We start from the raw sequence: 14,596 nt of genomic DNA, 5'->3' as shown, positions 1-14,596 counted from the left end.
ACTCTTGCTGGTGGGCCATGAGAAGGTGCCACATGGCTTTGGATTAACTGGAGATTGTGGCAGCCACACAGCTGATGGTGCCTGGAGCCTGAATCACAGACTTCTACTTCCTTTCCTGAGACACGGTACCCCCCCCAGACTGGGCAGAGGGAGAGGGAAGGACTGTGCATCTGTGGGCATTCTAGAGGACTTTAGTATCTTAATGAAGACATTAAGTCATTACTCTAAGTCTGTGTAACTTTTAAATAAGTAATTTCTTTCCTTTTCACCAGTCTCTGGCATTGAGAGATGTCTTTCCTCTGGCGGTGGGCAAGGCAAACCTAGTAGGTGTGGGTGTCGGGGGGGAACCCCAGAGAGAGAAAGGGGGGATCCTTTCCATAATAATATATTGTGAACCACCCCCCGCCTGTTCTGTAATAGAGTGTCTGTTTGATCTTCACAAAGGGGAGCGGGGTGGGGGGGGGCCGGGGGTGGGACTGAGCCATAGGACATCCCCCCCGGGCTATGTACAGACAGTCCCTGGTAAGTTAAAAATTTCTGCTAAAGATTCTTAACTGAACATTGTCAGCAAAATCAACATAATAATATAAGGGCAGCAAAAAACTTTCAAATGAAATGAAATAATCTTTCCAGATTCTTCGACACAGATCTCCTGGTCCGCAATGGCTGCTACCCCTGAGCAACATTTGAGGATGAGGAAGGTGAGCAGCTGGAAGGGTGAAGGTGTCTTCTGGAGAGAGGAGATTGTCTTTACAACTTGGTTCCTTCTTCATCCACCCAGGAGCCCCGGAGCCAGGGCTTCGCCTGGGGGCTATTTCCTGCCTCTCCTTGGATAGGAGCAGCTGGCAGGGAGGCCCTGGCCATGCCCACAGCTGGGAGTTAGGGCCCCCTGCCTTCCTGCCTGCCCACCAGAACGCCCTCTGGGCTCTTCCTCTGGTGGGAGCTGGTCAGTAACAAGGTCAGTAACAAGGAGAAAGTTCCCTGCTTCCTGCGGCAACTCTGAATGTCGGGAAATGCTTTCCCCAGGGAGCTGGAGGCCGCCTCCCAGCGACGACGTGCTCCACATCTGGAAGGGGGCTGGGACCACCAGAGAACTGTCCCCTCCGGAGTGAGTGACCCACCAGGGTTTCCAACCGCGTCTGTGTGGATCCAATGTCCTTGCCTCCTGGACTCCCGACTCGGACACTTGTCATAGGGTGAAGGCCACAGGACCTAGCGGGACACTTGTCCCACTCAGGACACTGAGCTTCTCTACCCATAAGTGAGGGTAAGTGTTGGTAAGGCCAGTATCGATAGGGCCAATGTCAATATCAAGGCCATGGTAGTATTATTTTTTTCTTTTTTAAATATATTTATTGATTGTGCTATTACAGTTGTCCCATTTACCCCCTTTCACTCCCCTCCATCCTGCCCACCCCCTCCCTCCCACATTCCCCCCCTATAGTTCATGTCCATGGGTCATACTTATAAGTTCTTTGGCTTCTACATTTCCTACACTATTCTTACCCTCCCCCTGTGTATTTTCCACCTATCATCTATGCTACTTATTCTCTGTACCTTTACCCCCCTCTCCCTCTCCCACTCCCCTATTGACAACCCTCCATGTGATCTCCATCTCTATGGTTCTGTTCCTGTTCTAGTTGTTTGCCTAGTTTGCTCTTGTTTTTGTTTTAGGTGTGGTTGTTTATAACTGTGAGTTTGCTGTCATTTTTACTGTTCATATTTTTTATCATCTTTTCTTAGATAAGTCCCTTTAACATTTCATATAATAAGGGCTTGGTGATGATGAACTCCTTTAACTTGACCTTATCTGAGAAGCACTTTATCTTCCCTTCCATTTTAAATGATAGCTTTGCTGGATACAGTAATCTTGGATGTAGGCCCTTGCCTTTCATGACTTGGAATACTTCTTGCCAGTCTCTTCTTGCCTGTTAGGTCTCTTTTGAGAAATCAGCTGACAGTCTTATGGGAACCCCTTTGTAGGTAACTGTGTCCTTTTCTCTTGCTGCTTCTAAGATTCTCTCCTTCTCTTTAATCTTGGGTAATGTAATTATGATGTGCCTTGGTGTGTTCCTCCTTGGGTCCAGCTTCTTTGGGACTCTCTGAGCTTCCTGGACTTCCTGGAAGTCTATTTCCTTTGCCAGACTGGGGAAGTTCTCCTTCATTATTTGTTCAAATAAGTTTTCATTTTTTTTGTTCTTCCTCTTCTCCTTCTGGCACCCCTATAATTCAGATGTTGGAATGTTTCAAGATGTCCTGGAGGTTCCTAAGCCTCTCCTCATTTTTCCAAATTCTTGTTTCTTCATTCTTTTCTGGTTGGATGTTTCTTTCTTCCTTCTGGTCCACACCGTTGATTTGAGTCCCAGTTTCCTTTGCATCACTATTGGTTCCCTGTACATTTTCCTTTGTTTCTCTTAGCATAGGCTTCATTTTTTTCATCTGGTTTTCGAACACATTCAACCAATTCTGTGAGCATCTTGATAACCAGTGTTTTGAACTGTGCATCCAATAGGTTGGCTATCTCTTCGTCGCTTAGTTGTATTTTTTCTGGAGCTTTGAAGTGTTCTGTCATTTGGGCCTTTTTTTTTTTTTGGTCTTGGCGTGTCTGTTACTTAAAGGGGCGGAGCCTTAGGTGTTCACCGGGGCGGGGTAATGCTGGTCGCTGCGCTGTGACGCTATACGTGGGGGAGGGGCCGAGAGGGAGCAATGGCGCCCACTCCACTCTCCACCAGATCGCAATCTTTCACTCCGCTACCCACAATCAAACTGGGCCCCTCTGGTGCTGGTTCCCGAGTAGGTGGGCTTGTGCACACTCTAGGCCCCTGTGGGTCTCTCCAACGACCTCTCCTGTGAGGCTGGGAGTCTCTCCTGCTGCCACCCTAACCCCCACGGGCGTTTTCAATCAGAGGTTTGCCTGGGTTGCGCAGTCTGCTTCACTCCCCACCGTGTGTCCGGTTTATCTGTGGGCAAATGTGGGGCCGTGGGGTACTACCTGCTGCTCTGCCTGCCCCGTTCTCCGCCACTCTGAGTCCGGCCCTCTCAGTTTATCTGTGCGTGAATGCGGGGCCGCAGGATCTGCTAGTGATCAGACTGCCTGCCCCGTTTGTCCCACACTCCGCCAGTCTCAGTCCCGCCACGGCCACGCAAGTCCTCTCCACCCCGGTGCCCGTCTCCGCCCCTCCTACCGGTCTGGATGTATGTTTCCTTTTTATCTACTTGGTATTGGACTTCCTTGCCGTTCGATTTTCTGTCAGTTCTGGTTGTGCAAGGAGGCGCAGTGTGTCTACCTACGCCGCCATCTTGGTTCTCCTCATTTTTTCATCTAATTTGCAACCAAATTCAACCAATTCTGCGAGCTTCCTGATTACCAGTGTTTTGAACTGTGCATCTGATAGGTTGGCTATCTCTTCCTTGCTTAGTTGTATTATTTCTGGAGCTTTGATCTGTTCTTTCATTTGGGCCATTTTTTTTTGTCTTGGCGCACCTGTTATGTAAAGGGGCGGAGCCTTAGGTGTTCCCCGGGTCGGGGTAAAGCTGGTTGCTGCGCTGTGATGCTGTAGGTGGGGGAGGGGCCGAGAGGGAGCAATGGCGCCTGCTCGCTCTCTGCTGGATTTCAGTCACTCCCTCCACTACCCACAATCAAATTGGGCCCCTCTGGTGCTGATTCCCGAGTGGGTGGACTTGTGCATATTCTAGGCCCCTGTGGGTCTCTCCAACGACCTCTCCTGTGAGGCTGGGAGTTTCTCCTGCTGCTGCCTCAACCCCCACAGGTATTTTCACTCAGAGGTTTGAGGCTTTATTTCCCCGAGCTGGAGCCCTAGGTTGCTGGAGCCCTGGGTTGCGTGGTCTGTTTCGATCCCCCGCCGTTCCTCCCGGTTTATCTATGTGCGAATGTGGGGCTGCAGGGTCTGCTAGCAGGCTAGCGGTCGCACTGCCTGCCCCGTTCCACAATCCACCACCTTGCTGGGTCTGCCATCCACCGTGTTGCCACGAGTCCTCTCCACCTGGCTGCCTGTCTCCGCCCCTCCTACCAGTCTGGGTGAATGTTTCTTCTTTATCTCCTTGGTTGTTGGACTTCCATGCAGTTCGATTTTCTGTCAGTTCTGGTTGTTTTTTGTTTTTAAATTGTTGTTGTCCTTTTGGTTGTGCGAGGAGGCACAGTGTGTCTACCTACGCCTCCATCTTGGCCAGAAGCCCTGTGGTATTATATTGAAATGGATAAGAGTGACCCCAAAAATGCCTTGATCAAAACCCCACAACCCACCATTCCAGATCTTCACCCACTCCTAACAAAATGTCTACAGCCATTCTGGGTCCATCTTTTCAACCTATTGAGATAGAAACCCCAACCCTGCCTTCCCCTCCTGTTCATTCCCAGGCGCTGCCGCTGGGGGGGAGCTCTCAGGTGCGAAGCGAGGGGCATTTTTGAAGGGACCGCAAAGCTAGGGGAAGAGCTGATTCAAAAAAGCTCAACCTTCTCTGCCCAGTTAATGACTGTCTTCTGTCACTGTTTTTGCCAAAGCGGTGGCCCCTCCTGGTGGAGGCAGGTGGGACACAAGAAGGCACCTGGGGACCAGCAACCCCTCAGGTCCATTGTCAGCCTGGAGAGAGAAGTTGGTTCCTTATTTCCCAGGAGAAAACAGCTTCCTAACCGCCTGATGCGTGTATGAGACAGACCCTCTCCGTGGCTGGGCTGAAACCTCTAGAACAGCAAGGACCACCTTTGACCTGTTGCTCACATGCGGTGCCAAGACCCATCACTGGCCTCCAGGCAAACTGGCAAGTCCTGGTTGGGTGCCGGCTACTTCCAGCCATCTGAGGGAGCACGTTCGTCTTTAGGGGATATGCTAAACCAGGCGTGTCTGGTGCCTGACAAGGCAAAGCACCCCAAATTTCAGAGGTGGGGTGCATGTTGGATCCAGCAGCAAGATTGACTTCTCCCTCTGCCATGTGGGGGGTCCCCTCCTGGCTGAAACCTCCCCCTCCAGCAGCTGGGTTCTCTGCCCAGAGCCGCCTGCACAGACTGCCCCATAGCCCCCTCCAGGGGACCAACCGGGCTTCCTGTGCCAGTTTCGTGTGTCACCCTGTGCCCGGCTCGCAGCATTGTGCTAGGTGGTAGCAGTTCCGAGTCAGGTGGCTGAGACAGACCAGCAAAGGCACTGAGCTTCGCCCAAGCTCCACCCCCTTGAGTCCTTCCCCCCACCCCAAAGCATCACTTTCCCCAGTCCCCAAGTGGGTTGTTAGCTCACAGGGCAACCCTGAGGACGACATGAGATGACCAGGCAGAGAGCCTGCAGCCAAGTCTGGACCATGAGCACCCATTACCCGTCCTTTCCACATGGCCACGCTTTGGTCAGGACTTGTCACAGGGACGAGTAAGAGGACGAATGGGAAAGACCCAACAGACGCATCAACCAGGGAGGGGCACTGCCCACGCGGTGCCCCTCGGCAGAGACAGAAGCCGCCAGTTCTCACTGCATCCCTGGGCCACAGATACCTCCTCACCTGAAGGAAGCGTGGGCCCTCACACCTGAACGCAAGCTGGCTGTTGTATTCCGTTTCCCTGCAGGTCTTTTACAGAAGACAGCGTCCCAAATGTGGGCACAAAGGAAGTAGCGTGCCGAGCTCATGGGGAGGAGAATGTACGGAAACGCCTACAGGTGCCTCTTTCAGAAGAAAACCTACCCACGGCTGTGCATTGAAGCATGGATACCCCTCGCCCCCACGGGCGTGGGAAGGATTCAAACAGAGCCACCACCAACGCCAGCAGCCTGTGCCCTAAAAAGAAGCTGCCAGGTGGCCGCCAGCAGAGGTCAGAGCCAAGAACGCCCCTGGATGGTGGAGAAACGGGGTGTGGGCCAGCACCCGGAGGGACGCGTGCACACACACCAGCGGCTACAGGGTGGGCGCTGCAAACAGCTGACGCACCCTCACTTCCTGCAGACGGTTTACAGCAACAGCTCCGGGCACCACGCTGGCGCCTGGCACCCTTTTTTGTTTCCTGCTGAGAGGGAATGGCATCCTTGGAAAGAAGGTTTAGACCTACTTTCAAAGATGGACACACCGAGAAGCCACAGGATGAAAAATGATGGGGCCCAAAGTGGAGCTCTCAGCATTCCCAGTAAAGACAGAAGTGATCTGGGGACAATCAGGCTGCAGATGGGGGCCAGAGCAGCAGGGGCTTCAGAGACAGAGCTTTTCCCAGAGCCGGCTGTGGCTGCTGGGGTGGGGGGCTGGGGCGCTGCCCCCACTTCCCTGGGTGGGTGCATTGTGGTCTTGTGGGGGATTCCCTTTCCTTTGGTACCCGCCAGGGAAGGCTATGCTTTCCACCCTGGACGGTTGACCAGTGCTGTGGGGACAGAACCAGGAACGACCTGGTATCTGACTGTGGCATTTTGGAGGATGGTTACTCTGGCCCCTCACCCACAGGGTGGCAGTGGCCTGGGCCCTGAGGACACTCCTTGGCCTGCAGTGTTAGGCCAGCCTGCGTGGAGTTAGCAGCATCTCCGGGCAGGCTGTCTGATCTCTCCTGTCACCTGGGGCAATGACAGGCCATGCCTACCTCCTCCGGGGTCCCAATGAAAGGAGCTGGTGGGTGGGTGACTCTGAGCCCAGTGGAAGTGGGTCCTGCCTGTTGACCTTGGTTGCCACGCCTCCCAAACAGCAGCTGCGGGACAGCGCAGGGCGCCAGCTGCTGGGCCTGTGGGGAAATATTTTTGCCATTGAACACCCACCAGAGGAGAAGGGACGGAGCTGGAGATTCCTCATGCTGCTCACCGATGACGGGCACGTCTGCCCGATGTCCTCCCGCACAGATGCCCCAGCTCAGCTCCGAGACCCCCTCATGGCAGAATGCTGAGGAGGGTGGGGGCAGCACCACACCAGGTGGCCTTTTAACAAGGTCACATATGTTAACAAAGAATCAACATCTAAATAGACTTTTATTTTTTCTTTTACTTATTTGGACAGAAAAGAAAACTCATCAGCTTTCATTGGTCTCCCTAAAGTGTTGGAAACACATTAAACTCAGAAATAGTGGACCTTGTAGAAAAGCATCACAAATTAAAAATATATTTCTCCACGTGGTAAAAGTGCTTTCAATCCAAGGAAAGGACATGGCAACGGTGTTTTGAAATGCAATTTAAAATTTGGCCTGCAATCCGTGGCACTGAATGAACACCAAGGACGAAGGTGGCCGTCACGCACCGAGGACACGGGTGACATGGAGCTGGGGGCATGCTGCCGGCAACACGGCTCACGCACTGAGTGTGACCACGGGAGAAAGTCCCAAAGCCTGAGTAGAGTAGATTCCACGCTTGTAAAAGTGAGGGGGCGGCGTGAAGTGGGCTGCCGGGCATCAGGGAACTCCAGAAATGACTTGTTTCTTGTCTGCGGGGACAGCCAGATAGTCGGCCACTCTGGCTGAGGGGGAGACACAGGAACCTGGGTTCAGAAAGAGCCCCGCATGTCCTGGGGAATACTTGGGGCCCTGGCTGCCAGGTGCTTGTCAGGTAACCCTTTCCGTTCTGCGGGGAGCAGCCCGTGCCCTGTGGGGTCTGCAGCGTCAGCCTCACTGTCCCCAGGGTGCGACCTGAGACGGGCAAACAGTGCCGGGTTACTCACTGCACACGCTCGGGGAAGAGATTTAGCGAGTGGTCATCCCTGGAGACATTTTCCTGTTCGTTTCAGCAATGCTACATGTTTTCCTAAACAAGTAATTCTGCCAATGACAAGGTAGGTGACAAAGCTGAAGGCCCACAGGCCCCCTGGGGTCCTTGGTGGGTGCAACACGTCTGTTCTGGCAGCGAGCCGCCCCTTCTGGCCCCGGCACGGGCACACGGCTCAGACCACAGAACCAAGATCATGCAAGGAGCCACGACTGGGTGAGACGGGGGAGGCAGGGAGAGGGAGCCGGAAAGGAGGGAGACAGTTTTCTTTTACAGAAGATCTTAAGCAACAGTAAGAAAATAACCTGAAGATATATTTAAAAATAAAAAATAGCATCACACTTCACTGCGATCGTTGGCGTTTTCCCGTTTCCCCGTCCACCCGCCAAACAGGTAACAGGACCAGGAAGGCCTCGTTCATTCACCAGCACTGGGGCCCCTCCCCCATCCGTCACCCCGTTTTAAGGGCACCCTGTTGTTACTTCTTCTGCGAGACCCGCTCTGAACTGCTCGCAGAGGCAAAGTCAGGAGAGCCCTCCGCTCTCCTGGGTGCACCTGAAAATCCTAGCGGCCCTGAGCCGAGCTTTGCTTGCTTCCGGTCACCGGCAGGCGCGGCATAAAAGTGAACCGTGTCCCAAATGTCTTGACATCTTTACAAAGCGGCATTTCTAGCAGGACGTGCTACAGCTCATCCTGTCCCTGGCACCTTTGGTGGCAAGGCCTGGCCAGGTCCCCGGTGCTCAGAGCTGAGCTCTCCTGCAGGCCCCGCGGGCGCCCCGCTGGGCAGGACAGGACTGGTGGCAGCCCTGGCGGTGTGTGGCACGTGGAGTCGGGTGTGGCGCCCCATCCTTGCACAGCATCCGGGACAGCCGCCGTCCCCTGACCAGGTCTGTCGGGTGCCTGCAGAGGTCACGGACACCCCTCCCAGGCTGTGGCCACAGAAGCGTGTCTCCTGGGCTCTGGGTGGGCAGGTTGGAGTGGCGGGCTCTCTCCTTCCTCGTCCCCTCCCTCCCTCCTGGCCCTTACCTAGGCCCAGGCCCCGGCATCAGTGGGTCGGAGAGGTGTCCTCCAGGCCCAGCAGCTCCCTCACGAGTCTCTCGCCAAACTGCGCCCGGCTGTACCTCTTCACGTGGTAGGCGTCCGACATCTTGTACAGGATGTAGGCGTTGTTGACAGCGATGCTGACGGCAAACCAGAACACCTGCTGCCAGGTCTTGTTGGGTTTGTGAGAAATGAAATACCTGCAGGGACGGGGGGGTCAGCAAGGCCGACCCAGGTAGCCGCTGGGCACCCAGTTCAGGACTGAGGGTCCCCCAAGGCCTCCTCCGGGTCAGCAGGGGAGCTGGGGGAGGAACCAGGCTCTGTCACGGAGAGCTTTCCTTGGGTATGAGGGTATGAGGCCCAGTACCAGAGACTTAGTGGCATGTATGCCGAGGTCCAAAAGCAATCATTTCTGAGCTCCTGTTACAGACAGACTGACGCCCGTCAGGGAGACGGCACGGGGTGTGCACGAGATGACCACGTGCATGCTGTCTGCACTGTGTGGACTGCACCTAGTGCGGGCACTGAGAGTTGGACTGAGTCCCCATGCTGGCAGATGGGCGGCTCAGAGTGGCAAGGCCAAGGGCATGGACCAGGAGGAGGGGAGCCTGGGCCAGCGGGACACAGAGGGTGTAGGGTCTGGGCCAACCACTGGGGGGCAGGGGCTGGGGAGGGCATGGAGAAGGGCAGGTACCCCGAGGGGCGGGGCTGCCTGGGCTGAGCCTGGGAGGCCAGGATGCGGACTCGGGATTTATCTCACTGGCTCTTTATGTTTTTAATCCTGAAAGTGGGGTCACTACGGACCACCCGCCAACTTCTGTGTTCTATGATGGTGCCACTGCAGGACCCATCCCCAGTACCCGCCCCCGGGGTGCCGGACGGCAGGGCCACCTACTTGCTGTACTTGTCGTCGTACTTGCAGATGTAGCTGAGGTGAGCGGCAAACGCCTCCACGGCCAGGGGGCAGGGGATCTCCCCCCTCTTCCTCTTGATGATCACCCCTGCGGGGGAGAGAGGGTCAGTCCCCTTCCGACCCGCCTCCTCCAGGAGCGCCTGTCATGAGACTTACAGATGTGCCTGTGTCCACCCAGCGTGGGTGTCCGACGTGAAGCAGAGAACGGAGGAGGAGGGCAGAGGAAAGAGGTGGGGGGAGGAGGAGGCAGCGGAGGCTGAGGTCAGGGTGCACGGGACGTCCCAGCCGCCCGCTCTACCTGCCTCTGCCAAAGGAGAAATTCGAGGCTCCGAAGAACAAAGAGGTACCTTGGCCCCCAGGATCAGCCCTGGCATGCCCCCTGGGACTTCTGGGGCCCCTGTGGCCTAAGGGATGGAAAGTATCCTTTGTAGCTCCTGAAACTCCACTCACACACACGCCATCCACGCCTTTCCTGCCACTACACAGAAAGGGGACAGAATCCCAGGGGTACTGCCGAGCCCAGCTCCTGGCGAGGGTCCTAAGTCCCGCTGCCAGGGGCGGGAAGCCCAGGCCACCCGCTGCAGGGGCTGTTTTCCAGTGCGGCCAGTGCGCGCGTGTGGCCGGGACTCCCAGGCGGTTCGCTGCCCAGCCTCCGCCAGCGTGACGCGCTCGTGAGGCCAGTACTCTTTAAGGGATCAGCTCAAGGGACTGTGAACCTGTAGCCCCACTGGAATGGGCTCCCCTGAAGGGAACACGGCACGTCTCTCGCAGCACAAGGGGCTTTATCGGGGTGCCCCCCGCCCCAGCCTCACTGAGAGAGTGGTGCAGATCTCTGCACAGGCCGAGTCCTGGGCGGAGGGCTTTCTTTTCTTTTCTTTTCCATTTTGACCCCTGCCTGCAAATACACACTGGTTTTTCACACTAAAGAAACCCCCGGAGAGCAGGTCAGGCATGGAGCCGCCTGGGCCCCACCAGTGGCAGCCTGGCCTCCAAGGCCCGGGGCAGGGCTGGCGGTGCGTTCCACTGAGGGTCAGCTGTGCCCAGACCAGAGGCCTCCTCCTGGCCAGAGGGCTCTGGGCTCCTCTCCGCTCAAAGGGGCTCTGTCTTCGGGCAATCGGGCCTCAAGGGCATTCCTGAGGCTGAGCTCACCAGCTACCTGGGCAGGGTGGGAGGTGGCGGGGTGTCCTGCAGCCTCCAAGAAGGGCTGTCTCTCTCTAGCACTCTTCCTGAGGACACCTGTCCCCCGTCCCTCCTCTCAGCCACCCTGTCCCCACTCCTGCCAAGACCTGGGGGGAAACATCCCAGCCTCATCCTCGAGACCGAGGCCTGGCAGGTTCCCCATCCCAGCTCCATTTTAGCTTGTCTGACATGCAATTCTAGCATCTTCTGGGGCTACCAAGGCCACTTCCGAGCCCCCAAGTCCATTTGGCTGTGAGCAGGTGAGGCCACCCCTATAAACAAACAAACTCTCTGTTTGCTCTGTACTTCCTGGGGGTCAGGCTTCCTCTCCCAGGACAGACCCCAGAGCAGCTGAGTCCCTGGGACTCCCCGGAACTGCAGCTTCAGCCTCCTGGCTTCAACACAGCCAGGGCGACAGATCTGGACGGCCACCGTCCCCACGTGCCCAGCCACAGAGACTGCCTTCCTATGGCTCTCGTTCCCTTTAACTCAACACCGAGGAGTTCAGCTTGGAATCTCAGGAGAGCGGCTTCAAAACCCTGGTGTGCACCCATCTCCCCGAGCAGTCCCCCGGTTTATAACCCAGGTCACCCTCCTCCGTGGCGACACCTGGCATTTTGGGAGACTATTCCATGTGGAAAGGGTGAGGTTACTGTCCCATAGTCACCTTTGCTGAGGCACGAAGATCTTTAGACAGTGCAAACGCTGGCAAGGGGTTGTCTGCTACCCCGTCTGCTGGCTCATGCCCGGGAGAGACACGCACGGGGCCCACAGGGGACCCCGTGCCTTCGACATCCCAGCAGGTCTGTCCACTGCCCCCAAGGGCTTTCTGTGGCTTGGCCGACACCCCCGCCACCCTTCCCTAAGTCTGAAGGAGTCACGAGCCGATGCGGGGTCCGGGTCAGGTGTTTCAGGGGGCGCCTCTGTCTCCTGGTGTCTGAGCCCAAAGTGGGCGGGGGCTCTGCTCGGGCAATCAAAATGAGTTTCAGGAGAAAAGTGAAAGGACTTAGTCTTGATGGGGCTGTCCCCAGACAGGTGACAAAGCGTAAGCCGTAAAACGCCTGTGCACCTGCTTACACTCTCCGAAAGACTCTGTAATGTTTCCTTAGACTCGAAAGAACAGTAAACTGATTCCAAAAATGTTCCTAACTAGCTACATATTTTCGAAAACCGGAAATTTTGTTACATTGCAGAGGAGAGTGTGTGGCCGCAGAATAAATCTGAGAAGCAGCCTTTAGAGTTCGAGCCCTTACCAGCTGGGTGACATTTAAAGTAAGCAGGGAGAGGAGAGTTTATTCAATCAACAGTTTGGGCCCAGAGGTGGGGCACTCAGTCAACCGGCCGTTGTACTTAATAAAAGCTGTACGGAAGTCCCGCTGAAGCCAAGCACCCAGGTGAATTTAAAGTGGATTCTCTGCAGGGCACAAAGCGGAATATAAAGCGAGCAGGTGAACTCACACCTGCCTGTCCAGACACACACCACACACATACACTCACACCTGCCTGTCCACACACATACCACACAAACACTCACACCTGCCTGTCCACACACACACCATGTCCACTCACACCCACCTGTCCACACACACACCATGTACACCCACACCCACCTTGGGACAGAGCAGAGACACCTAAAGTTTGAGAGCAAAGAACAAGATGAACAGACTTGCCTACTCAGAAATGAAAAACTTTTTTATGTTAAAAATACTAACCATAAATAACAAGGAAAACAAATACAGGAAAATATTTGCTATAGGCCTGAAATTTGCTTCCAGGTCAATAAGACAAGACCTCACAAGAAAAATGTGAAGAAGACAAAGAAAGGACAGTTGGGTCCCTGTGGTCTGTCCCAGTGGCACGCACGGCCTTTGTCTCCTCACCAAAGCTGTCAACGCGCTCAGGCCCTGCGGCCCAGACACCCCACCTGCAGACTCGAGGAAGTGATCGAAGAAGCACCCAAAGTTTTATGAAGCAGGTGCCCACCCCATCACTGTTCCTGCTGTAAAAAATTAATCACTGATAGGGGCGAGAAAAAGAAACTATGACAATTGGAGAGGAACGCTAGGGGGGTTAAAACATCGTGATTTTGTTGTACACAGAAAGGAGAACGCTCCGTTGCCTTAGCCAAAAGCCTCTGCACTGCGGAGGGGGGCGGGGTTTCCAGGGGGAGGAGCAGCGGGCCCCTCAGCCCTCTCTGGGGAGTCTCCCCCCTGCTCCGGGATCACAGGTGCCCACACTCCCCCAGCCACGTCCAGGGCCGGGAGGTGTGGGTGAGTGCAGTGATGCTGTGGGCACACTGTAGGTTTAGGGGCGTAGGATTCACGAGCCCTTTGGGAAGGGAAATGCTCCTCTAAGTGCCCTTGATGGAGCTCACGAGTGGCGGCTCCCCATCCCTCTAACCCTGCGGGAGACAGAGACGCCCATGGGCTTCAGTCCCTTAATTGTGTGGTCACTTCTGTGTGTGTGACCGGGGGGGGGGGGGTGAGGGGTGGGAAAAAATGACAACAGACAATAACCCCCCCCTACATACACACACATCACATACATATGCCACATATACCACACCTGTGCACACACACCCCACATGCATACACACCACACAATGCACACACCACATACACATCCTGCATACACGCACACGCCAAATCCACACCACATACACCACACAGGGGCCTGCACACACAACTGAGCTCCTTGGCCGTGCCCCTTCAGAAGTGATGAGGAAAGGCCCTGGTATAAAGGAGCACGGGCACCTTTCAAGTACACTCCACGGCTGTAAATATTTTTGAGAAGTGTCCCTTTGTCATTTCAATTGCCTTTTCAGCAGTTTAGTGATGCCTTAGCTGTGGTTACTTTAAATGGAGACCCCTTGCTAAATAAATCCCCCATTAGCGATGGACTGTACGTCACAAGGAACATTACGTGACAAGGTCCACTGAAACCCCCCCAATTCCAAGCAAGTGGTTAATGTCTAAGGCGGACATGAAAAGAGAAGAACAGCGGACTATCCCTCTCCACCAGAGCAGATTTTGACAGAATGCTGGACGGTAGAGTGATGACGTAAAGGCCATCAGAACACAGCCAGGCGTCGGACCCCACGTCCACCGGGGGACCTGTGGGAGGGAGGCTGCCTCAGGCCCCTGCAGGTCCCACCATCGCTGCTTCTCTAGGCAGCTGGTGCAGGGCACAAGCTACAGCCTTCGGCCTGGCCACCACGTGGGACGGGGTGGGCGGGACTCAGCGCTGCAGGTGGACAGGACCTCAAACTCACCCTCCACACGTCTCGCTCAAGCTCACCCAACTCCCCACGCACGCAGCGGAGCCCCCACCTTGCTGCACCGGCGAGTAGGCGTTGGTGAGGAAGCGGAAGTGCCCCTTGTTGTACCAGCAGATCAGAGACATGTTGCCCTTCGTCTTGATGCGGTGCTGGCCCCGGGCAGGGGGCGTGGCCGGGTTGGTCAGCATGGACAGGGGCAGGCCAGTGCAGTCGCTTTTCCTGGAGCTCAGCAGGCCGCAGCAGTAAATCCCTGGTGAGGACAGGGACACAAAACCGCATGGATGTCATCAGAGGCCCTGGAGCCCCCCCTGGCCATGGGAATGCTCAGGGGCAGGAGGGGACTGCCTGTCTGAGGCTGGGGCACAGGCAACGGGCCCTGTAGAAGTCTCTAGGAGAGACTGCTGAAGTCTGGGGACTCTTCTCCCAGACGCGGTGTCTCTCCAGAACGTCCACAGTCTACGTGAGGTTACGTGTAGGCCTATCATGTACGCAGGGACGCAACAGTAACGCAGGAGCTCT

The 14,596-nt window shown here is 55.5% G+C and overlaps 1 protein-coding gene across 2 annotated transcripts in view; it reads right to left on the bottom strand.

Annotated features, from left to right (window-relative positions):
- Nucleotides 1-7,712: 7,712 nt before the first annotated feature.
- The window catches only part of PGBD5 (piggyBac transposable element derived 5), a 71,893-nt gene continuing 65,009 nt past the window's right edge, over nt 7,713-14,596 (bottom strand). Inside the window, exons 5-8 of one of the 2 annotated variants that reach the window (XM_053913286.2) lie at nt 14,130-14,327; nt 9,604-9,709; nt 8,694-8,908; nt 7,713-8,567 (exon numbers count right to left, since the gene is read on the bottom strand). In XM_053913286.2, the coding sequence (XP_053769261.1) occupies nt 8,713-8,908; nt 9,604-9,709; nt 14,130-14,327 (500 nt within the window). In that variant the 3' untranslated portion in view covers nt 7,713-8,567; nt 8,694-8,712. Of the gene's footprint in view, nt 8,909-9,603; nt 9,710-14,129; nt 14,328-14,596 lie in introns of both variants that reach the window. The other variant, XM_053913285.2, reaches the window with a different exon arrangement.

This window comes from Desmodus rotundus, chromosome 10, assembly GCF_022682495.2.
Source record: "Desmodus rotundus isolate HL8 chromosome 10, HLdesRot8A.1, whole genome shotgun sequence".
Lineage (NCBI taxonomy): Eukaryota > Metazoa > Chordata > Mammalia > Chiroptera > Phyllostomidae > Desmodus > Desmodus rotundus.
Note: the sequence above shows the minus strand (reverse complement) of the source record. Positions and strands in the feature narration are given on the sequence as shown.